General features: G+C 41.0%; 1 protein-coding gene across 3 annotated transcripts in view; it reads right to left on the minus strand.

Annotated features, from left to right (window-relative positions):
- Positions 1 to 1,333: 1,333 nt before the first annotated feature.
- Positions 1,334 to 24,156, minus strand: part of TMEM50B (transmembrane protein 50B) — a 28,501-nt gene continuing 5,678 nt past the window's right edge. Inside the window, exons 2-8 of one of the 3 annotated variants that reach the window (XM_021935091.2) lie at positions 22,702 to 22,828; positions 20,318 to 20,457; positions 18,533 to 18,645; positions 16,561 to 16,628; positions 11,684 to 11,776; positions 6,669 to 6,726; positions 1,334 to 1,496 (exon numbers count right to left, since the gene is read on the minus strand). In XM_021935091.2, the coding sequence (XP_021790783.1) occupies positions 1,451 to 1,496; positions 6,669 to 6,726; positions 11,684 to 11,776; positions 16,561 to 16,628; positions 18,533 to 18,645; positions 20,318 to 20,416 (477 nt within the window). In that variant the 5' untranslated portion in view covers positions 20,417 to 20,457; positions 22,702 to 22,828 and the 3' untranslated portion in view covers positions 1,334 to 1,450. Of the gene's footprint in view, positions 1,497 to 6,668; positions 6,727 to 11,683; positions 11,777 to 16,560; positions 16,629 to 18,532; positions 18,646 to 20,317; positions 20,458 to 22,701; positions 22,829 to 24,156 lie in introns of those variants that run through there. The other 2 variants (XM_021935090.2, NM_001168785.1) reach the window with 2 other exon arrangements.

Consider the following 24,156-nt stretch of genomic DNA (forward strand, 5'->3'; position numbering starts at 1 on the left):
GGGAAGAAGTGCTTTATCTTTAATTATTCCACTTTTTGTTAAATGGTTCACGCTTTTAAACTGCGATTGTCTCAAACTTACTTGCTATTGAATTGTGTAACATCAGAAAACAGCAGGCTGCCAAAAGATAATCCCAGTGGATAATTTAAGCTGCTTTTACGAGAAGCATGGTGCTGAGCTGCCTTACACAGTCTTTTTACAGTAACCATAAAAAACTGAGTTTATTTGACCAGGTATTATCCCTTCTCACATAAAGTCATATTAGAGGAGTTCTTTTTAAAAGAAGCTTTCAAACTAGTCCTTTGGGCATTTAAAAAATCATTATATAAAAGTACACTTCTTCAATACATAAGAACAAACATTTTTCCTTTACAAAAAAAACTCATTTTTAGGCCAAAATAAATTACAACTTGCTGAAAACCTTTTATGGCTCAGTGCTCATTCCAGATATATGAAGCTATATATATATATATATTTTTTATTTTTATTTTTATTTTTATTTGAGACAGAGTCTCGCTCTGTGGCCCAGGCTGGAGTGCAGTGGTGCGCTCTCAGCTCACTGCAAACTCCGCCTCCTGGGTTCACGCCATTCTACTGCCTCAGCCTCCCGAGTAGCTGGGACTACAGGTGCTCGCCACTATGCCCAGCTAATTTTTTGTATTTTTAGTAGAGACGGGGTTTCACTGTGTTAGTCAGGATGGTCTTGATCTCCTGACCTGGTGATCCGCCTGCCTCGGCCTCCCAAAGTGCTGGGATTACAGGCGTGAGCCACCACGCCCAGCCAAAGCTGTATTTTTAGTACCTCTTCAGAAATCAGAGATACTGAGAGTGGTTTTTTTTTTTTTTTGAGACGGAGTTTCACTTTGTGCCCCAGGCTAGAGTGCAGTGGCACAAACTCAGCTCACTGCAACCTCCGTCCCCTGGGTTCAAGCGATTCTCCTGCCTCAGCCTCCTGGGTAGCTGGGATTACAGGCACACACCACCACACCTGGCTAATTTTTGTATTTTTAGTAGATGGAGTTTCGCCACGTTGGCCAGGCTGGTCTCAAACTCCTGACCTCAAGCAATCCGCCTGCCTCGGCCTCCCAATGTTCTGGGATTACAGGCATGAGCCACCGTGCCCAGCCAGAGAGAGTGGTTACTTCTGAAATGACATGATGATATAACCCTGGCTCAGGGAACAGATCAAGTTCTAAATCTCAGGAATAAAAAACTGATACTCATTATCCAATTCATATAGTCTTGTATTATATACATATTAGTATTAACAGTCTACGCAATGAAAAATAAAGACGTTTCATAAAACTATTTCAAAACTCGGAACATAAAAATGTAAAGAAACAAAACATTTAGTGTACAATCTACTCCATTTGGCAATGTGTACTGAGAGATAAAAAACTTATCTACAAACAGAATATAACAAAAGGAAAATGTGACTTAAGAAGTGATCTCAGGTCCATAGCTCTTCAGTTCTTCCAAATTTGTAGATCAGAGTGCTAGAAAGATAGGAAAACAAATCATGAGGAAAAAACAGATGGAACAAGCAACACAAAATTCATTTTCTCAATATGCTTTGACAGGTACTTCACTGATTCCTTTCTATCAATTTAAAAAATTAAATTAGACATCATGGCAGTGTTGGTCTTAATTTGCTTATTTTGTAAAGCAGTCTGTTAACCACGATGGCTGAGCATAACTGTATTCTTTCTTAAAGCCTGGAAAGTTATTAATAGGCAACTTGTAAGGAAAAGAAACATTTCTCTATGACTCAGAAACAAAAAAAATGAATCAATACATCAAAAAAAATAAAAGAGAGAGAGAGACCATTCTCATAGTGACAGGCATTAGGGCCATTTTATGTCTCCAGGAGCCTACCATATCTAAACTACAGTAACTGAAGCACCCTACAACAGACCATACTGTAATTCTTCATTCCTTCAACAAATAATTATTGTGCACTGAAAACTGGTTATGTACCAAGCACCTAAGTGCTGGGATGAGACTTTGAGTCCAGACAAACTTGCTCCCTAATGGAGCTAAGGGTCTAATAAGGAGACAATCAAATAAATATAAAATTCCAACTATAAAAAAAACGCTATAAATGAGAGGTGCAGTGTCCTAAGAGTGAAACATAAGGATCAGACCTAGTTAGAGAGGTCAGGAAAGGTTTTCCTGAGGAGTGGTGACTGAACTGAGATCCCAAAGAAGAGGGGGAATTATCTCGGCAAAGTGAGAGAGGGGATAAGGAGGTGGGAACAGAGAGATGGGACACTCCAGGGCCACGCATTGAGCTGTGGGCGTACTAAATGTTTTGGATTTGAAATGTCAGCAACCCATGAAGGGATGTGAAGTAGGAATCTGGATATACGGTTTAGGCCTGGAAAGGGACATCTGTGACTCACTGGCATATAAGCAATAACTGGAGTCCTAAGTATACATGAGTTCACCCAGAGACAGAAAAATAACAAGGAGTTTCTTAAGGCCAAGAACAGAGCTTTAAGAGACTTCAAAACGTAGTAGGCATGGAGTGGAGGATCAGCTTGCAAGGGAAACAGAGGAGTGACCAGAGATGTAAATAAAAGAGGCTGTACCCCAGAGCTTAGAACAGGTCCAGCACAGAGGAAGCACACAGACTGCCTGATAACTTGCCAGCCTCTGGGCAGAGCACATAGTTGACATGGCTGTCAGCTGTGTCCACCTGAGCATACAAGGTTTCTGTTCATCCAACAGTCATTTAAGTGGATTCATCTACCACCACAAAGCGTTGAATCTGACCTTAAACTTAATCTATAAAGATTGCCTCAAATGTCTTCATAATAATTTATCATATCACCAGAAGGCTGTCAGTCACATGCCAAAGACATGTGACTGACAGCACGTAAGACAGCAGAAACTGCCAAACATCTTTCAAAACCAGAATGTCAAGGCCATAAGGAGAAATCCAGGTAGAGCAGGGTGGTCTGAGAGTTGGGGGAGACCACATGGCTACGGTTTGCCACACAGCATACAGACAGCCACACAGAGGGAACGCAGGAGATCTGCAGGGGGTGCTCCTTGAGTCTGTGGCTGAGTGTTGATCAGTCTATACATAAGAGGAAACTACCCAAGTGAAGGAAAGAACCACTGGAAAAAACACATCCCAGAGCTACCACAAGGCTGGAAGAGAGTTCACATTCTCACAAGTCGAGTAGAGAAACCTTGGAATACACGAAGCATCAGACCGTGGAAACACTCAAAGTACTGGCATGACTGCCTTAGTAAGCGGACAAATCAGTCCTGGGCTATAGCTGCTCTGGTCCTGCCTATAACAAAGCTTAAAAGACATAAAAGGACCAAACTGTTTCTGAGTCACCTAACTGCATCCCAAAACAAAGCTCAAAAACATTTAAAGGACTAACAAAGATCCAGTCCCAACAAATTGTATGCAAAGCACCAAATAAGGGAAAATAGGTCCAAAATGAAGAGCAAACAGAAGCAGAAGAAAATCAATAGAAGCAGATGCAGAAATGACACAGACAATTGGACAAGGACCCTGAGATAGCTATAAATATACTCTGTGTGTTCAAGAAGGTGGAAGAGGGCATGAGCATGTTAAAGAAAGACATCAGAAATATTTCTAAAGACCCAATCAAGCTTCTAGAGACAGAAAATACAACGTCTGAGATTAAAAAATCATTGGATGGCATAGATTAGACACTGCAGAAGTAGAGAGTAATTTTTTTTTTTTTTTTTTTGGAGACGGAGTCTTGCTCTGTCGCCCAGGCTGGAGTGCTGTGGCCGGATCTCGGCTCACTGCAAGCTCCACCTCCCGGGTTTATGCCATTCTCCTGCCTCAGCCTCCCGAGTAGCTGGGACTACAGGCGCCTGCCACTTCGCCCGGCTAGTTTTTTGTATTTTTTAGTAGAGACGGGGTTTCACCATGTTAGCCAGGTTGGCCTCGATCTCCTGACCTTGTGATCCGCCCGTCTCGGCCTCCCAAAGTGCTGGGATTACAGGCTTGAGCCACCGCGCCCGGCAATTTTTTTTTTTTTTGAGATGAAGTCTCATTCTCGTTCTGTTGCTCAGCAATGGTGCGATCTTAGCTCACTGCAACCTCAGCCTCCTGGGTTCAAGTGATTCTCCGGCCTCAGCCTTCCGAGTAGCTATTACAAGCATGCACCACCATGCCCAGCTAATGTCTGTATTTTTAGTAGAGATGAGGTTTCACCATGTTGGCCAGGCTGGTCTCAAACTCCTGACCTCAAGTGATCCACCCGTCTTGGCCTCCCAAAGTGCTGGGATTACAGGCGTGAGCCACCATGCCCAGCAGAGATTAATTTTAAAATGTAACAATAGAAACTATCCAAACTGAAACACAAAGAGGAAAAAAAAATCTGACCATTAGCGAGCTGTGAGACAACTTTAAGCAGTCTGTTATAACATGCAACTGAAATACCAGAAGAAGGGTGGAGTGGATACAAAAAATGCTTGAAGAAATAATGGCTGAAAAGAATCTAGATTTGTTGATGAACTATAAACCCACAGATCCAAGAAACTCAATAAACACCAAGTGAAAGGAATATGAAGAAAACTAGACCACAGTACATCATAATCAAATTACTTAAAACCAGTGACAAAAACAAAGTTTTTCAAGGCTTAGAATTTACTTAATGATTTATGGGGGGTGGGGACAGAGGCAGATAAAATTTTATAAATAAATACCTAAATATCCTATGTTGACATTAAAAGACATTCATTCTAGGCCGGGCATGGTGGTTCACACCTGTAATCCTACCACGTTGGGAGGCTGAGGCCGGCAGATCACTTGAGGTCAGAAGTTCGAGACCAGCCTGGTCAACATGGCAAAGCCCCATCTCTACTAAAAATACAAAAATTAGCTGGGTGTGGCAGTGCGTGCCTGTAATCCCAGCTACTAAAGAGGCTGAGGCACGAGAATTGCTTGAACTTGGGAGGCAGAGATTACGCTAAGCTGAGATTGCACCACTGCACACCAGCCTGGGCAACAGAGCGAGAATCCAGCCCCCCCGCCTCAAAAAAAAGACATTCATTCTAAAAATCATAGAATATGGACTTCATTTGGGGGATATTTTTAGAAGATTGCTCCTAAAAAATACTTTTAATATTGGTTTATTTTTCCACTTAAGTTTTCTTAAAAAGGCATTCAGAAAACACAATTTCCCAACAGGTTTTGTATATAACATGCATACCATGTATTAATTATTATTATTATTTTTGATACAGCTCTGTCACCCAGGCTGAAATGCAGTGGCACTATCTTGACTCACTCCAACCCCCGCCTCCCGAGTTCAAGTGATTCTCCTGCCTCAGCCTTCTGAGTAGCTGGGATTACAGGCATGCACCACCATGCCCGGCTAATTTTTGTATTTTTATTAGAGATGGGGTTTCACCATGTTGGCCAGGCTGGTCTCGAACCCCTGACCTCAGGTGATCCACCTGCCTCAGCCTCCCAAAGTGCTGGGATTACAGGCATGAGCCACCACGCCTGGCCACTATGTATTAATTCTGGTTTTTCCTTTTTTCTTAATAAAGGTACTTTACCTGTTGTTGTCGTTAATTTTTTTTTTTTTCAAAAGGCTAGTTAAGAGAAACAACGGGTCTGATATGTTTTTTAACAAAACACAGGCTATGGAAGCAGCAGTCTGGATTCAAATCCCAGCTTCTCAATTACTAGCTAGGCATCCTAAAGCAAGCTCTAAACTTTATTTCCTCGTCTATAAAATGGGAATAACGCTGGGTGCAGTGGCTCTCACCTATAATCCCAGCACTTTGGGAGGCCAAGGCAGGCAAATCATCTGAGCTCAGGAGTTTGAGGCCACCCTGGGCAATATGGTGAAACCCCGTCTCTACTAAAATACAAAAAATTAGCTGGGCGTGGTGGTGTGCACCTGTAGTCCCAGCTACTTAGGAGGCTGAGGCACGGGAATCATTCGCTTGAGCCCTGAGGCAGAGGTTACAGTGAGCCGAGATTGTTCCACTGCACTCCAGCTTGGGCTACAGGGTGAGACTCCATCTCAAAAATAAATAAATAAATGAAAATAAAAATAAATAAAATGGGAATAACACCTGACATATATTTAAAATAATTAAATGGGAATTTATTTATTCATTTATTTATTTTATTTTATTTTTGAGACAGGGTCTCACTCTATTGCCCAGGCTGGAGTACAGTGGTGCAATCTTGCCTCACTGCAGCCTCAACCTCCTGGGCTCAAGCAGTTCTCCCACCTCAGCCTCTTGAGTAGCTGGCACTGTACATCATCACAACCAGATAATTTTCATATTTTTTTGTAAAGACAGGGTTTTGCCATGTTGCCCAGGCTGGTCTTAAACTCCTAGGCTCAAGCAATCCACCCACCTCAGCCTCCCAAAGTGCTGGGATTACAGGCATGAGCCACTGCACTTGGTCTAAATGGGAATTTAAAAGGTAAAATATATAAAGGATCCAGCTAAAGTCTTGATACACAGCAAGACCCCTATTTAAAAGGCCTGTCTGCTCTTATGTAACAGTGGAATTCTCACCCTTTAAAAGAAGTTCTATCATTGTAACCAGTCCATGGGATTTATATGTGTTTCATGTATATGCTGCCTTAATTAAGCTGACATTTCTGTAAATGTTACAGGTGTAGTTAAAAAATTAGGCAACTTACCTAAAAAATATAAGCGCATTTTGAAAAAACACAGCTAGACCCGGATAAACATCAGTATCTACATACATAAAGTAAAACAGATTAGAAGGTTATATAGGCAAACGTCACTAATAAAGTATCAATATCATTCATAATGATACATTTTGTATATTACAACATAACACTATTATTCATTAACTCTAAGACATCTATAATGACACTGAAAGAAGAAAATGCCAATTTAATTCCCCCAAAGCAAAGGACTGCTCTTACTCTGGATAAAAGTCAATGAACTTAATCAAGTTTTCTTTTAGTCTAAAGTAATTGCTGGTTCTAGCTACATCAAAACTGCTGAGGAAGCAGTAACTTGTTCCTTTGCCTCCTATGGCCAACAATGAAATACAAAATCGTAAAAATATACAAATTAAATTCTTGACTTTTAAACAGTCTGTTAATTTATTTTCTTTCATGAATTCAAGAAGTTTTTTGTGTTTGTTTTTAAAGAAATGGGGCCTCACTACATTGCCCAGACTGGAGTGCAGCAGCTACTGACAGGCACTATCATAGCAAACTACAGTCCAAACTCCTGGGCTCAAGTGATCCTCCTGCCTCAGCCTCCCATGTGGCTGGGACTACAGGCACACACCACAGTGCCTGGCTCTCAATCCAGGAGTTTTATTATGCAAACATGTCAGATATAAATAACACAGTTATAATTTATCATTATTCTCTCTCACTGAATCTATCCTGGAGGAAATGGTTACTATCTTTATAGGAAGAGAAAAGAAACAAAATGGAAACTACTTAAATTTTTGTAGATGATTAACTTTTGTAAAACTATAAATGTTGATTAAAAAATACTGGAGAGGATGAAGAAACTGGTTCAATTCTGAGCTCTTGATATCATAGCAAACAAAGAACACCATGGTTAAGAGTTCCAAATTTGAGCCAGACCCAGGTTTGAATCCTATCTACACCAATGACTAAATGTATGACCTTGGACACATTATTTAACCTCAGTATATCTTCATTTCCTCACCTGTAAAACAGGCATTGTAATAGCACCTACTCCAGAGTGTAAGAATTAGATGAGTGACTCTATATAGTGTTAGAACAATATCTAGCCTATAAAGTAATATATAAAAGTTGGCTATCATTATGAATATTAATAGTTCAAGCAAATCTGCACAATAAAAGACTGGAAACATGCCCTAGAAATGCTCTCTGAAATAAAGTCATATTCACTTTACAAATAAAAAACAATATTTAGGCTGGGCGTGGTGACTCACGCTTGTAATCCTAGCATTTTGGGAGGCCAAGGTGGGTGGATCACTTGAGGTCAGGAGTTTGAGACTAGCCTGGCCAACATGGTGAAACCCTGTCTCTACTAAAAATACAAAATTAGCCGGGCATGGTGGTGGATGGCTGTAATCCCAGCTACTTGGGAGACTGAGACAGGGGAATCACTTGAACCCAGGAGGCAGAGGTTGCAGTGGGCCAAGACTGCACCACTGCACTCTACCCTGGACGACAGGGCGAAACTCCATCTTAAAAAAAAAAAAGTATATTTAAATTAGTAAAGCTGTTGAAATAGACAGATGAAATTCACAACCAAGAAATTTATCAATATGTACTAGTTCTTTAAATATTAAGATACAATTGACTGGGAGTGGTGGTTCATGCCTGTAATCCCAACACTTTGGGAGGCCAAGGCAGGTGGATCGTCTGAGGTCAGGACTTCAAGACCAGCTTGGCCAACATGTTGAAACCCCATCTCTACAACAAATACAAAAAATTAGCTGGGAGTGGTGGCAGATGGCTATAATCCCAGCTATTCGGGAAGCTGAGGCAGGAGAATCGCTTGAACCCAGGAGGCAGAGATTGCAGTGAGCCAAGACTACGCCATTGCACTACAGCCTGGGCGAGAAGAGTGAAACGCGTCTCAAAAAAAAAAAAAGATACACTCAACGAGAGTACAGCCTTTACAAACAATATTTCCCTACATACCTTAGAGAAATGGCACTTTATTCCTATTTTCACTACAGAAACTGTAAAGTTCATGGATCACTTCAAGTGCTAAAGTAAATAAGCAGGTGGCCATTAACCTGAGGCTATCTCCCCACTCTGAGTTCCTGTGTGACCCCACCCCCTGCAACCTAACTTATGTAAACAAACTGAAACCTAGGGTTATATTTTTGTAATAAATAGCTGAATTTTAGTCAATCACAAACAGCTAAGCTTTAGCCAATCCCAAGCAGCCAACTGATGAGACCATGCACAAATAAGACAAACATAGCTATAGACAATCTAAAAATTTCTTGTCTTTGCTTTGTGTTCAGCCTACAGCTGCTCATGCTGCTGGGTGAAGCTCTCTGAACCTCTTCTTCGTTCTGGGTCCTGCCCAATTCATGAATCATTCTTTGCTCAAATTGTTAATTTATCTAAAGTTTTTCTTTAACATAACTATAGAGACCTTTTAAGAAAATCAGTGACAGCAGCCCACCCTTCTTAGTCAGGGATAAAATGAGTTTAAAACACACTTTTGGCGGGGCACAGTGGCTCATGCCTGTAATCCCAGCACTTTGGGAGGCCGAGGTGGGTGGATCATGAGGTCAGGAGATTGAGACCATCCTGGCTAACACGGTGAAACCCTGTCTCTACTAAAAATACAAAAACTTAGCTGGGCATGGTGGCGGGCGCCTGTAGCCCCAGCCACTCGGGAGGCTGAGGCAGGAGAATGGCGGGAACCTGGGAAGTAGAGTTTGCAGTGAGCCAAGATCGCGCCACTGCACTCCAGCCTGGGCGACAGAGCAAAACTCTGTCTCAGAAAGAAAAAAAAAAAAAAAAAAAACACACTTTCTGGCTGGGTACAGTGGCTCATGCCTGTAATCCCAGCACCTTGGGAGGCTGAGGTGGGTGGATCACCTGAGGTCAGAAATTCGAGACCAGCCTGACCAATATGGTAAAACCCCATCTCTATTAAAAACACAAAAATTATCCAGGCGTGTTGGCATGCACCTGAAATCCCAGCTACCCAGGAGGCTGAGAAAGGAGAATTGCTTGAACCTGGGAGGCAGAGGTTGCAGTGAGCCAAGATCACGCCACCACACTCCAGCCTGGGCAACAGAGCAAGGCTCTGTCTCAAAAAAACAGTTTCCTATAAGATTCCATGTGTATGAAATAGATATATCTATAGAGACAGAAAGTACATTAGTGGCTGCCTAGGGCTATGGGAAGGAGTAATGGGGAGTGACTGCTAATGGGTATGGTGGTGATAAAAATATTCTCAAATTGGATTGTGGTGATGGTAGCATAATTCTGTGAAAATACTAAAAACATTCAACTGCATATTTTAAATGGCTGAATTATATGGTATGCAAATTACATCTCGATGAAGCTATTTTTAAAAAAGCATTTTCCTTCAGATACACTTCATACCAGAACTATGTGCTCTAGTAGTATTTTTAATTAACTAAAAAACACATTTCAGACACAGCTAGTGACCAATGTTATTTAAGCCAACCACTGTCCTCTTGTAATGTGACTTATTTTGTACCAAGTGAAAGACAAAGAAAAAACAAAGGTATTCCAAAGATCTTACACTGATCAAACTATGAGACTTAAATGATACGATCAAAAGTATTCAAAAATCAGCTGTGAGTCAGGACAAGGAGATGTGACAGTTAAGCAAAGAAGGCTGACAAAGAGATTCCAGAGGCAGAGGAGTCAGAGGATGAATAAATTGTGTTCTCTGACTCCTGTCTTTGGAGCAAAGGAAGACGGCCAGTGAAATAGTCTTCCAACGCTTCCAGAGACACTTCTGAAGCTGGGTTCTGTTTTTCAACACTACTGTGAATGAAAAGCTATGGCACCTGGCACATCCAGAAAACTCAGCATGGTGTAATAAGAGTTCATCCCACTCCATCAACTGTTTCTGTATGAAGGGTACACGTATATATCTTCAGTCTTGCCCTTAAAAAACTCCCTCTGTACCCGTGACTTAAAATAACAGGTTTGGCTGGGTGCGGTGGCTCACACCTGTAATCCCAGCAGTTTGGGAGGCCGATATGGGTGGATCACTTGAGGTCAGGAGTTTGAGACCAGCCTGGACAACATGGTGAAACCCTGTCTCTACTAAAAAAAAAAATACAAAAATTAGCTGGGCATAGTGGCACGCACCTCTAATCCCAGCTACTTGGGAGGCTGAGACAGGCGAATTACTTGAACCTGGGAAGTGGAGGTTGCAAAGAGCCAAGATCACACCACTGCACTCCACCCTGGGCGATAGAGCGAGACTCTATCTCCAAAAAAAAAAAGTACAAGATTAGGTTGGACAGAGAAGGTGTTTATGAAAAGAAAGATTACTGATAATCCATAGATTATCAGATAAGGGGTCTATGCCCCTTATCTGAAATCCCTGGGGCAAGATGTATTTTGGGATTCAGAATTCTTCAGATTTAAGAACAGTAAGGCAAAGCACATATACTGCATAGCACTGCCAGCTGGGTATGGATAAGCATCCTATAACCTAATACATCTATTTTCATTCCTACAACAAAACATTTGAATACTGACACTAAATGGGATAAAGAAAACAGTGAGCCCTGTGTCAGTTTAGGTCAGGTTTTGCTGCCAAACTAGTTATAAATAACTTGATTTTCAGCATTTTGTGGATTTTAGAATTATATATAAGGGACTGTACACCTGTACTGCTTTCTCACTTGTTCTACTGCAACTCCCAGTAAATGGGCCTCTAGCATAAAATCCTGGCTATCCTAAGGTAAGGAAGGAAAGCAGAAAGTCTGGAGATGGCTGAGAGATACCGGCTTTGTCAGTGGCTTGGATTTCCTAACCAGAGCTATCCTACTGCACTGTGTTCCCACTGACAAGTTTTATTAAACAACTCATGTATCTTCACACAGAGTAGTATCTTCAATCTAACTGAGTAATGATACTAAATTGTACTCAAGGTAGAGTTAGCCAAATATAAAAGACATATCTGAATCTCTCCTATAAAATACAGGAAGAATACTTACTTTGGGTAACATATGCACCAAAAAGAATCCACATGGAAGCAATGAGTGACCCAAACATCAACATGAAACCAATGAAAAGCCAAACTCGAGCACCTGTGTGGAGAAGAGGCTTATGATTTTGTTCATTTTTACAGCCCTATAACGTCTTAGGAATACATAACACTAGAAGCCCTGTTAGCCTTATATGTATTATGCATATCAAAGATAGTCATATATTTATATAAATCTGCTCTAAGTTAAATGAATGATGATTAAAAAAAAAAAAAAAAAAAACTAAAAGAAGTTAAACCATACATGGAAAAGGAAAAAAAGTAAGTTACCTTTTTACTGACTAGAGAAATGAATGCCCTAACTAAAAAATTACGCTGCTGTATATATTATCAAAATAACTGCCCTATTAAAAGTAGCATATGCATTCTGGATAGCCATCATCACAAAGGAATGAGAGACGTCAAATGAAGAAGGACTAATATGTCCCTTTTTAATCAATAATAAGCTTCTATAATCACACCATTACTCAATATAGTACAAATAATGGCCATTCTTTAGAGTATATTCAGGCTTGTTTATTGCTGAGGCAGCCAATCTGTACCACATATTCATGAAAACTTCAAAATCAGAAGCATCTCTTCAACCCTGTATTGAACAAAATTCTAGATGTCAATAATGTAATCATCTGGACACCCGAGTAGATTCAACACATTTTTAGGAAAGCAGGTTAACACTTGCACCAGACCCTGTTCACAGGTATACTGACAGCCCCATCACCTCTGCAAGGGGAACAAAGCTCCACTGAAGTAAAAATAAAATCCTAGCCAACTTCCATAACAGAAAACTAAATTTGCCTCAGTTGCAAATATTTTGTTACCACTGAATAGATTCATTTTAGACACTAGATAAGGAGGAAACACTGATCAAAGTTCATGATGGTTAGAACAGCTGATATTTGAGAGAAACAGATCTCTATATTATCTAAATTTTATTACAATACTAAGCAGATCTCCAGAAATAAAAACAGTAATGTTTAATGCTTTGGAGAAATACAATCTCTAAATTATATTCAATTATAGCTTTTATCTAATGTGAATAAAAGGAACTATTAAAAATCCTTAAAGGCCGGGCACAGTAGCTCACACCTGTAATCCTAGAAATTTGGGAGGCCAAGGTGGGCGGATTGCCTGAGCTCAGGAGTTTGAGACCAGCCTTGGCAACATGGTAAAACCCCATCTCTACTAAAAGAACAAAAAATCAGTTGGGCGTGGTGGCAGGTGCCTGTAGTCCCAGCCATTCAAGAAGCTGAGGCAAGAGAATTGGTTGAACCTGAGAGGCAGAGGTTGCAGTGAGCCAAGATCCTGCCACTGCACTCTGGCCTGCATAACAAAGCAAAACTCTGTTTCCCCCCGCCAAAAAAAAAAAAAAAACAAAACCTTACAATTATTTTCCATCATGTCCTTTATTTATAGCTATATACATTAAACTTTCTAATAGAATTAAACAAGAAAAAAGTTTCTCTTGAAAAATAAGTACGTCTGAGGGCATATTAACAAAAAGAGAAAAAAAAGAAAAAGAAGTATGCTTTTGTTTAGCAAAAAAATAAAACTATAATATTTTCTCGTTTGCTCTGGCTACAAGGAAGCTCTGAGCTAAGGTTAATGACAATTAAAAGCATCCATCTTGTCCCAGGTTCTAAGTACAACGATCATTTTTCTACCTAGTTCTGGTTCCTTTTTATGGTTTTATTATTTACCTGTTTCATTTATAGTATATTTATTATTTTGATACTTTCCTATTAATTCCTCTGGGAACTAAATAGAGATGGTTTACAAATAAACCACTTAAGGAGTACAAAAGCTAAAGAGTAGCAACACCTGGGCATGACTCTAAGACAGTTTGTCCTTAATTTCTGAAGCACTAGACAGAAACTGCACTATATGCACAATATATAAACTGCACTGTTAATTTTAACAGAATAGGGAATATCATAGAATAATCACTTAGTGAGGGTAAAAACGATGGGCCTGGGAACCAGACAGACCAAAGACAAATACAGGTTCCACTTTTAAGTTAAAAAACTTTGGATAAGTTACAATGAAACTTCCTATAAAAAACGGGTAATAGTGGCCAGCCACAGTGGCTTACACGGGTAATCCCAACTACTCTGGAGGCTGAAGGGGGAGGACTGCTTGAGCCCAGGAGTTCCAGGCTTTTCTGCGCTATGATCACACCACTGCACCCTAGCCTGGGTGACAGAGCAAGACCCTGTCTCAAAAAAAGATAATAGTAACATAATTCACAGCAATGTCCGTGGAATATTCTTTAAAGAAAAATGATGGAGTACATTATTGTATGCTCTACATACAACATCTTCACTTGCTAATATATATTATTTTTTCTTTACCTTCCCTCATTCCTGACATTACTGCTGAGGCTGACACACAGGATATGCTAAAAAGTGAGCGCAATTGCATGCGCATACACACACTTTAAACTTAGGTTCATCTGTCATTTGTCATTATATCCTCTCGCGAATTCTCCATGGATTCCAGTAGAAGTGAGGTTATAAAATCTACATCAGCATTAAAGTATCAGGTAGAAGGCTGGGCATGGTGGCTCATGCCTGTAATCCCAGCACTTTGGGAGGCCAAGGCGGGTGGATCACCTGAGGTCAGGAGTTCGAGACCAGCCTGGCCAACATGGTGAAACCCAGTTTCTACTAAAAATACAAAAATTAGCCAAGCGTGGTGGCGGGCACCTGTAATCCCAGCTACTCAAGAGGCTGAGGCAGAAGAATTGCTGGAGCCTGGGAGGCGGATGATGCAGTGAGCTGAGATTACACTACTGCACTCCAGCCTGGGTGACAGAGTAAGACTCCATCTCAAAAAAAATACATACAAAATTAAAAAAATAAGACGCCAAGTAGAAAAGCAAGCTAAGCTCTTCACAGCTGCTTTATTTGGTTTAAAAGGCTATGATACTTACCATATGATCCCATTTATATGAAAGAGCAGAAAAGGCAAAGCTACCGTCATAGAAAGTATATCAGTGGTGACCAGGAGGTGAGGGGAAGGGGATTAACTATAAAAAGGGGTATGAAGGAACTTTTTGGTGTTCTATATCATGATTGTAGTGGTAGTTACACAACTGTAACTGTACACATTTGTTCAAACTCATCAAACTGTACACTTTAAATTGGTGGATTCTGGTCAGGCGTGGTGGCTCATGCCTGTAATCCCAGCACTTTGGGAGGCTGATAACATGAGGACAGGTGGATAGCTTGAGGCCAGGAGATCAAGACCAGCCTGAACCACATGGTAAAACCCTGTCTCTACAAAAAATAAATAAATTAGCTGGGCGTGATGGCATGTCCCTATAATCACAACTGCTTGAGAAACTGAGGTGGGAGGATCACTTGAGTCCCAGGCTGTGGAGGCTGCAGTGAGCCAAGATTGTGCCACTGCACTCCAGCCTGGGGGACAGAGAGACTCTATCTCAAAAAAATTTCATAAAATAATAGTGAATTATATTATACTTAAATTATATTCAGTTAAACTGACAAAAAGAAAAAATATACACGTGGTACCAAACCAGACAAAGTGACCAAATGGTTCTAGATGGGAAACAAGTACAGCATGGTGGCTAAAAGCATGGGCTCTGGAGTGTTCAATCACTGTCAGTGTTCAATCCTGGCTCCACCACTTACTTGCTCTGTGACTTTGGACACATTATTTAAGCCCACTGTACCTTAATTTCTTCATATTATAATGTAAATTTTTTTGTTTGTTTGTTTTTGAGACAGAGTTTCGCTCTTGTTACCCAGGCTGGAGTGCAATGAGGTGATCTTGGCTCACTGCAACCTCCGCCTCCCGGGTACAAGCGATTCTCTTGCCTCAGTCTTCCAAGTAGCTGGGACTACAGAAGTGAGTCAACACGCCTGGCTAATTTTGTATTTTTTTTTAAGTAGAGACGGGGTTTCTCCATGTTGGCGAAGCTGGTCTTAAACTCCTGACCTTAGGTGATCCACCCGTCTCAGCCTCCCAAAGTGCTGGAATTACAGGTGTGAGCTACCATGCCCGGCCGTAAATTTTTAAAAAACACAATTGGGCCAGGCACAGTGGCTCACTCCTGTAATCCTAGCACTTTGAGAGGCCAAGGTGGGCAGATCACCTGATCAACATGTAGAAACCCCATCTCTACTAAACCTACAAAACTAGGCAGGCATGGTGGCGCATGCCTGTAATCCCAGTTACTCTGGAGGCTGAGGCAGGAGAATTGCTTGAACCCAGGAGGTGGAGGTTGCGGTGAGCCAAAAACGCACCACTGCACTCCAGCCTGGGCAAGAAAAGCGAAATTCCATCTGAAAAAAAAAAAAGGATGATAATTCAAATGAATTCAAACTAAAAAAACTAATTTATGTGTAGACAAATAGCATCTTTCTTCTGAACAATTTTGTTGCAGTCTGTGGGTGGCTACTCAGGTGATCAGAAGTGAATGTAAAGACACTGTAGTCCTAGGTTCGATCCCCTAATGTGTTCATTATTTTCCGTTAATAATCACAGTCAGCCATCTTGTAAGTAGCATTATTGGTCAACAACTGGGATAAGAATAAATCCATCATTAGCACTGGAGTCCAAGATCCATCTGAATAGCAACATTTTTTATCTATATCATGGGCAGTGTAACATGACAAAAATAATAACTTCCAGCAATAACTTACTTTCTTAAGGATTTGAATAACACTAAAACTTGTTTTTAAAGCAAATAAAAAATATTCCATATAATCATCACCAGTCCTGAATAAAGACTCACAAGAGAGGCTTTTTTTCTGGTGACAAATTTCTATTTTGTTAACACACATTAACAGCTCCAAATATCTTTACCTGTTCTTCCTAAACAGCCGCTTTCATAGCTATCACCTCTCACCTGAGCATTGGATACAGCATTTATCCTAGAACAGTACAAAATCATTAAATGAATTTCAGTATTTGCTGTTAAAATACTCAAATATTTATATATCACTTAGAAAACAGATTATTTCATAACTAAAATCAATATATGAATAATTTAACATCTTTTAACCTAATAAAAATGCTAGTGGATAGAAATGTTACATTAGTCTTATTTTTCATAAAGTACACCCAGAAAACACACTTATTTTAAGAGATTTCTATCACTTGTCTGCAGAGATTATACAAGAGGGGCCAGTTTTCTGGTTTCTTTGTCTATTTCACATTTATACATGAATGACTCACTGCTATCCCATTTCAAGGTTCTCATTATTATCAAGAGTTAAACAGTTTCTCCTTGTGTTAAAAGTCAAGTGATTTTCTATGATCCATTCCTTAAGCTCAGAGAAAATGTAGTTTATGTAATATGCCCACTTTATTCAGCTTCCCCTTTCATTTTTGTTAGAGCAAGGTACATTAATTAGTAGCAGGAATTTCTTTTTTTTTTTTTTTTTTGAGACAGAGTCTTGCTCTGTCGCCCAGGCTGGAGTGCAGTGGCGCGATCTCGGCTCACTGCAAGCTCCGCCTCCCGGGTTCACGCCATTCTCCTGCCTCAGCCTCCCGAGTAGCTGGGACTACAGGCGCCCACAACCGCGCCCGGCTAATTTTTTGTATTTTTAGTAGAGACGGGGTTTCACCGTGGTCTCGATCTCCTGACCTTGTGATCCGCCCGCCTCGACCTCCCAAAGTGCTGGGATTACAGGCGTGAGCCACCGCGCCCGGCCAGAATTTCCTTTTTTTAGCAGTCACAATGGATATAAGTAGTTCCAATTCCCATAATATAACCTTTTTAAACTCCTGGCCAGGTGTGGTGGCTTAAACCTGTAATTCCAGCACTTTGAGAGGCCAAGGCAGGTGAATCACAAGGTCAGGAGTTCAACGCCAGCCTGGCCAACACAGTGAAACCACCGTCTCTACTAAAAATGCAAAATATTAGCTGGGTGTAGTAGCAGGCACCTGTAATCCCAGCTACTTGGGAGGCTGGGGCAGGAGAAGCACTTGAACCCAGGAGGCAGAGGTTGCAGTGAACTGAGATCGCGCCACTGCGGTCCAGGCCAAACAACAGAGTAAGACTCTGTCTCAAAAAAAAACAATAATAATAAAACCTCCTGACAGTATAAGGAAATGATGTAATCTTAATGTTTAATATTTTTTAATTGTTAAAAGACATCCATAAAAAGCTTCCAAGTTTTATGAAATGAGGTAACATAAACTTAAAAATAATTTAAAATAAAAGCTACAAACAAATCTCTTTGAGATCAGTCTTGCCTTTTCCTCTAACACTGGCAAACACAGCCAAGTAGCACATTAAAAAAATAATAATAATACTGCAAGGTAAAAGTTGAGTGTACTACAACACCTATGGACGATTCACTACTAAAAAATACAGAAATGTAACGTGTTTCATTAAATCTCAGAGGCCATGAGTTTTAAGATACACCATTAATTTTTAATGCTGACAAGAAATAAAAATGTTATCAATTATAATTCTAATTATATTAAATATACTAATTATATACTGACTGCAAGATGCATCCTGATATTCAGAGGTATTAAAATGCAAAAAAGTAGATCTTGGAACTGACAAAATATGTAACTGACCAGATTAAAAAATATGAGGAAAAAAAATCACAAGATAATCGTTATAGGTGCTAAAAAGATATATGCCCAAATCCAACACTCATTCTTGGTTAAAAAAAAAAATCGTAATAAAATGGGAATTATGTATGCATCATGTTAAAAAATAATCAAATAAATCAAAAAGTTATTCAAGAAAGCACTGCACATTAACAGGAAAGTATTTTTAGAAAAATCATATTGATTACAGAATTATCATCATACTTACATGAAGAAAGCCAATGTGGAAAATACACCACATGTGTGAAAGGCATGGTTCAACTGTTCTGGCTTAGGATACACCACAGCTGCATCAATCATTATCCACCAGCCTGTAAAAAACTTAAAACACAGCCCAAGTCACTGAAACACTGAAACTCTTGCTAGCACAATACCTGCTTTTTAACATTCCTTTTGTCCTACAGATCATATAAATGGGCCGGGTACAAAGGCTCACGCCTGTAATCTCAGCACTTTGGGAGGCCGAGGCAGGTGGATCACTTGAGGTCAGGAGTTCGAGACCAGCCTGGCCATCATGGTGAAACCTCACCTCTACTAAAAATACAAGGCTGGGCGTCGTGGCTCACGTCTGTAATCCCAGCACTTTGGGAGGCCAACACAGGCAAATTACCTGAGGTCAGGAATTTGAGACCAGTCTGGTCAACATGGTGAAACCTTGTCTCTACTAAAAGTACAAAAATTAACTAGGCAGGGTGGCAGGCACACATAATCCTGCCTACTCAGGAGGCTGAGGCAGGAGAATCGCTTGAACCCAGGAGGTGGAGGCTACAATGAGCTGAGATCACGCCACTGCACTCCAGCTTGGATGACAGAGTGAAACTCTGTCTCGAAAAAATTCAAATACAAATACAAAAATTAGCTGGGCATGGTGGCATGTACTTCTAATCCTAGCTACTTCGGAGGCTGAGGCACAAGAACTGCTTGAACCTGGGAAGTCGGAGGCAGAGGCTGCAGTGAGCAGACTGCTTCACAATTATCGTTAGTTCTTGCTCTGCTTTATTTCATTCTATTGGACTTAAGTGTAGAACTGTACATTCAAAGAGATGAATTTTTAAAATGTAAACAAATAAAGAAATTTGCTTCCAAAAAATGCAGTGGGAGCCAGAAATGGTAGTGTAGAAAATCTGTAGTCCCAGCTACTTGGGAGACTGAAGCAGGAAGATTGCTTGAGACCATGAATCTGAAGCCGTAGCACACTACAATCATACCTGTGAATAGCCACTGTACTCCAGTGGCTGTACAACATAGCAAGACCTTGTCTCTTTAAAAAAAAAAAGTGCGGCCAGGGAGTGGTTGATGGAATTATACAGCAAGACAGGTCCTGATTTTGGGGTGGTGGTGTTTTTTTTTTTTAAGCTGGATGATAGATACATGGGATAAAGGAGGAGACGGAACCTTTATAACATTCTGCCTACTTTTGTTTTATGCTTGTCATTTTCAATAATAAAAAGTTAAAAAAAAATGATGGAAAGAAAATTAAACAATAGTTTCCTTCACAAATGTCTTCCTCTGATATTTCCCTGGTGTTGCAGCTGGGGAAACAGAGATGGTATTTCTTCCCTAGAGCCGCTGTAGGGCTTCAGTTCTAATGGAGCCTAAGGTTGTCACTATTATCTGCAGAGTACTGTCACTGTTGTCTGACCTTCAATAAGTCACAACAATAATTTTGTGTTACATTAAATCCTGAGCCTTTAAGGATCTTAAAGTACTTATATACATTGTATCACTAAGTTAAAAATGCTATTGCCTATAATAATTATATTATCACTGAAACTGAAGAAAAGATATTAAGTACACGTTTACAAAGTCAAAATGAATCCAGGGCCTACCATACTCTGCTTGGCAATAGTATCTAGAACTCTGATAATTATCTATACAAAACAGCAGTGAAATAAATAGTTCTGGAAAGCCATTCTCAGTTCAAAGGAACTGGCATTGATTTCCAGGGCAAAAGGTAAGGGATAAATGTCACCAACCTGTCTTTCTCACTTACCAATATACCTGCGACAACAGACGCCACAGCATTTCTTCTCTCGCTCCAGTCAATACACTCACATTCTGGCCAACGAAAATTGTCTAGGAAGCCTGCCATTTTTACTTCTTAAGCATAAATGTTTCATTAAATGCTGTATCCTACAAACAGAAAGACAAAAACTAATCAACCCAAGACAATGTTTTCTAAAAGTAAAATATCTTACTCCTTTACTTTACTTTAGGTCCTATTCTACTATAGTTAAGAAAAATTCAATACTTCAACAAGTACCTAATTGAGATGTATACAGGACTATGCTAGGACACAAGGGGGAGATTGCTATTTGATAAATGAGCACTGTGGTTTTAAAACATGTCTAGGAGCTAGGTGACGTGGCTCACGCCTATTATTCCAGCACTTTGGGAGGCCGAAGTGGGCAGATCACTTGAGGCCAGGAGTTTGAGACCAGCCTGGCCAATATTATGAAACCCTGACTCTACTAAATATACAAAAAATTAACTGGGCCTGGTGGCACATGCCTGTAATTACAGCTACTTGGGAGGCTGAGGCACAAGAATTGCTTGAACCTGGAAGGAGAGATTGCAGTGCAAGATCATGCCACTGAACTCCAGCCTGGGCAACAGAGCAAGACTCTGTCACAAAAATAAATAAATAAATGAAATAAATTAAACATGTCCAAAATATTTGACACTTCTTCCATTGAGAGGTGGATTTATGTCCTACCTCTGAATTTGGGTCAACAATAAAGACTAGTTGACCAGTAGAGTAGAGGAAGTGATGCTAAGTAACTTCTGCCATGCAACTTCCAAGATCAGGTCACAGAAGGCAACGGACCATCTGCCTGGTTCTCTGGAACACTAATGCTCGGGCTACCATGCTGTAAGGAGACCATTTATAGGTGTTCTGACCCACAGTTCCAGTTGAGGTCCCAGCTAATAGCTAGTACTAACTGCCAGACATGTGAGTAAAGACACGTCTCTACTAAAAATACAAAATTAGCCGTGAGTGGTGGCGCATGCCTATAATCCCAGTTACTTGGGAGGCTGAGGCAGGAGAATCACTTGGACCCAGGAGGCGGAGGTTGCAGTGAGCTGAGATCTTGCCACTGCACTCCACCCTGGGTGATAGAGCGAGACTCTGTCTCCAAAAAAAGAAAAGAAGTTAGAAGACCAGTAAAAAAGATTCACATATAAATAACACAGGTATTTTAGAAACTACACAGGAAACAGAAGAGAAAAAAGAATCAACAAAATATTTCAAGAAAATTTCCCCAGAATAAAAGTTCTTGTATTTCCAGATTTAAAGTACCCATTGAATACTTAAGTAATGGAGTAAACCCACACTTCATTTTAAATTTCAAAACACTGAGGTCAAAGTGTAGATTCTATAAGTTTGCAGATACGAAAAAAACCAGGTCGCATACAAAGGCTTTTGGAATTCGTGTGTGTGTTTGTGTGTGTGTGTCTGAGAGAGAGAGAGAGAGAGAGACAGACAGAGAGAGAGACAGGGTCTCGCTCTGTCACCCAGGCTGGAGTGCAGTGGCATGATCACAGCTTACTGCAGCCTCTACCTGCTGGGCTCAAGTGATCCTCCCACTGCAGCCCCCGGAACAGCTGGGACTACAAGCACACACTACCACACCCAGCTAATTTTTTATAGAGATGGGATTTTGCCATATTGCCCAGGCTAGTCTTGAACTTCTGGACTTAAGCAATCCACCCACTGCAGCCTCCCAAAGTGCTGGGATTACAGGCGTGAGCCACCATGCCTGGCCCTCAGCTTGGAATTCTTAACAGTAAAACCACAAGCAAGATGACAATGGGGCAGTAAATTCAAAACTCTGTAGGACAATTATTTCCAAGCAAAAGATTTTTACCAGTCAAAATATGAATCAAGTATGAGGATAGCATCAAAACATATTCAGAAGCATTTTGAGAGGCCAATGCAGGCCTCTCACTTGAAGCCAGGAGTTCAGGACCAGCCCGGCCAACAAGGCGAAATCCCGTCTCTATTTAAACAACAACAACAAAATATTCAGACACACAAGGTCTCCAAAAAATGTAACTATTCTTGTCAAGAAGCTACTGGAGTTTGAGCTTCAACAGGGAGAGTGAATTAATAAAAGAGAATATGGGATACAGGAAAGATCCTGCACAGAAGAACTAAAGAGAATCCAGCTGTGCCCCAGAAGCAGCAGATAATCAGGCCAGACTGCAGCAGTGTAACTCAGGAGATAACGTCCTGGCTGGTATAGCAGTTTTTTGTGGGGGATTTTGTGCCTTTATAAAAAACAATCTTTTAAAAAAATCCACTGGAATATAGCAGCTTTTGAAGCTGAGGACTGAATGCTCCAAGAACTTGGCCCAGAGCCTATCTGTACTCACGGGGGCTTGGCTTGATCCTGAGCATATGCTGATGCAGTTCCTGCTCTCCTGCAAGGCGTGCAGCCTTCGTCAGCAGACGACACTCACTTCCCCCACAGAGAGGTTCTGCTTTCACCTACCCTGTTAACTACAGGTAGGCCATGGTGAGCTAAGAAGCAGAAAATGCAGAGAAGCCCACTCCTTCCGACCTTATTTTTGTTGTCTTTCCATTACGTGGTCCACTAGAACCTTCCAGATACCCTGACTGAGGTGACCCCCCTTTCCTAGGACTCATAACACAGCACATAAACTTCCTCAGAAAGGCCCCCTGTAAACAGGTAAGGGATCTGAAGTCATTCTGTTCAGCTCATCTTTACTTGAAAACCTTCATCTAAGTGGCTATCCTTTCCTTAGTCAAGTTTGACCTTATAATTACAAAACGAGGCCAGGCATGGTGGCTCATGCCTGTTATCCCAACACTTTGGGAGGCCGAGGCAGGTGGATCACGAGGTCAGGAGTTCGAGACCACCCTGGCCAACATAGTGAAACCCCATCTCTACTAAAAATACAAAAATTAGCCGGGCATGGTGGCACACACCTGAAACCTTGGCTACTCAGGAGACTGAGGCAGGAGAATTGCTTGAACCTGGAAGGTGGAGGTTGCAGTGAGCCAAGATGGCACCACTGCACTCTACCTGGGCAACTGAGCGAAACTCGGTCTCAAAAAAAAGCTCAGGCTGGGCGCGATGGCTCACACCTGTAATCCCAGCACTTTAGGAGGCCGAGACAGGCGGATCACGAGGTCAGGAGATCGAGATCATCCTGGCTAACACGGTGAAACTCCGTCTCTACTAAAAATACAAAAAAGTAGCCAGGCGAGGTGGCGGGTGCCTGTAGTCCCAGCTACTCGGGAGGCTGTGGCAGGAGAATGGTGTGAACCCAGGAGGCGGAGCTTGCAGTGAGCCGAGATTGCGCCCCTGCACTCCAGCCTGGGTGACAGAGTGAGATTCCATCTCAAAAAAAAAAGAAAGCTCCAGCATTTTCTAATAAGTATGTCTGGACTTCATCTATGCTCTCAGGGACAGAACTTTGTTATTACAGTTTATTTAATGAACAACCCACTATTAATAAAGATGCAGACAGTTTATAGCCCTCTGGGGTTTAACTGCAGAAATTAATGAGGTGTTATGATTTTATAGCCTGGTAAGAAAATCAATCCCAAAGATATTATGATTTTGTTGCCCTGTGGAACATTAACCAATTAAACTAACTTAGTCATACTATTGAGACTTGTCTTTCCCTACAAACTGCATAAATACCGATTCCTTATATCCTTTTAAAACCAGCTCTTTGGCTGGGCACGGTGGCTCACACCTGTAATCCCAGCACTTTGGGAGGCCAAGGTGGGCAGATCACCTAAGGTCAGGGGTTTGAGACCAGCCTGGCCAGCATGGTCAAAGCCCATCTATACTTAAA

Source organism: Papio anubis, chromosome 4 (genome assembly GCF_008728515.1).
Source record: "Papio anubis isolate 15944 chromosome 4, Panubis1.0, whole genome shotgun sequence".
Lineage (NCBI taxonomy): Eukaryota > Metazoa > Chordata > Mammalia > Primates > Cercopithecidae > Papio > Papio anubis.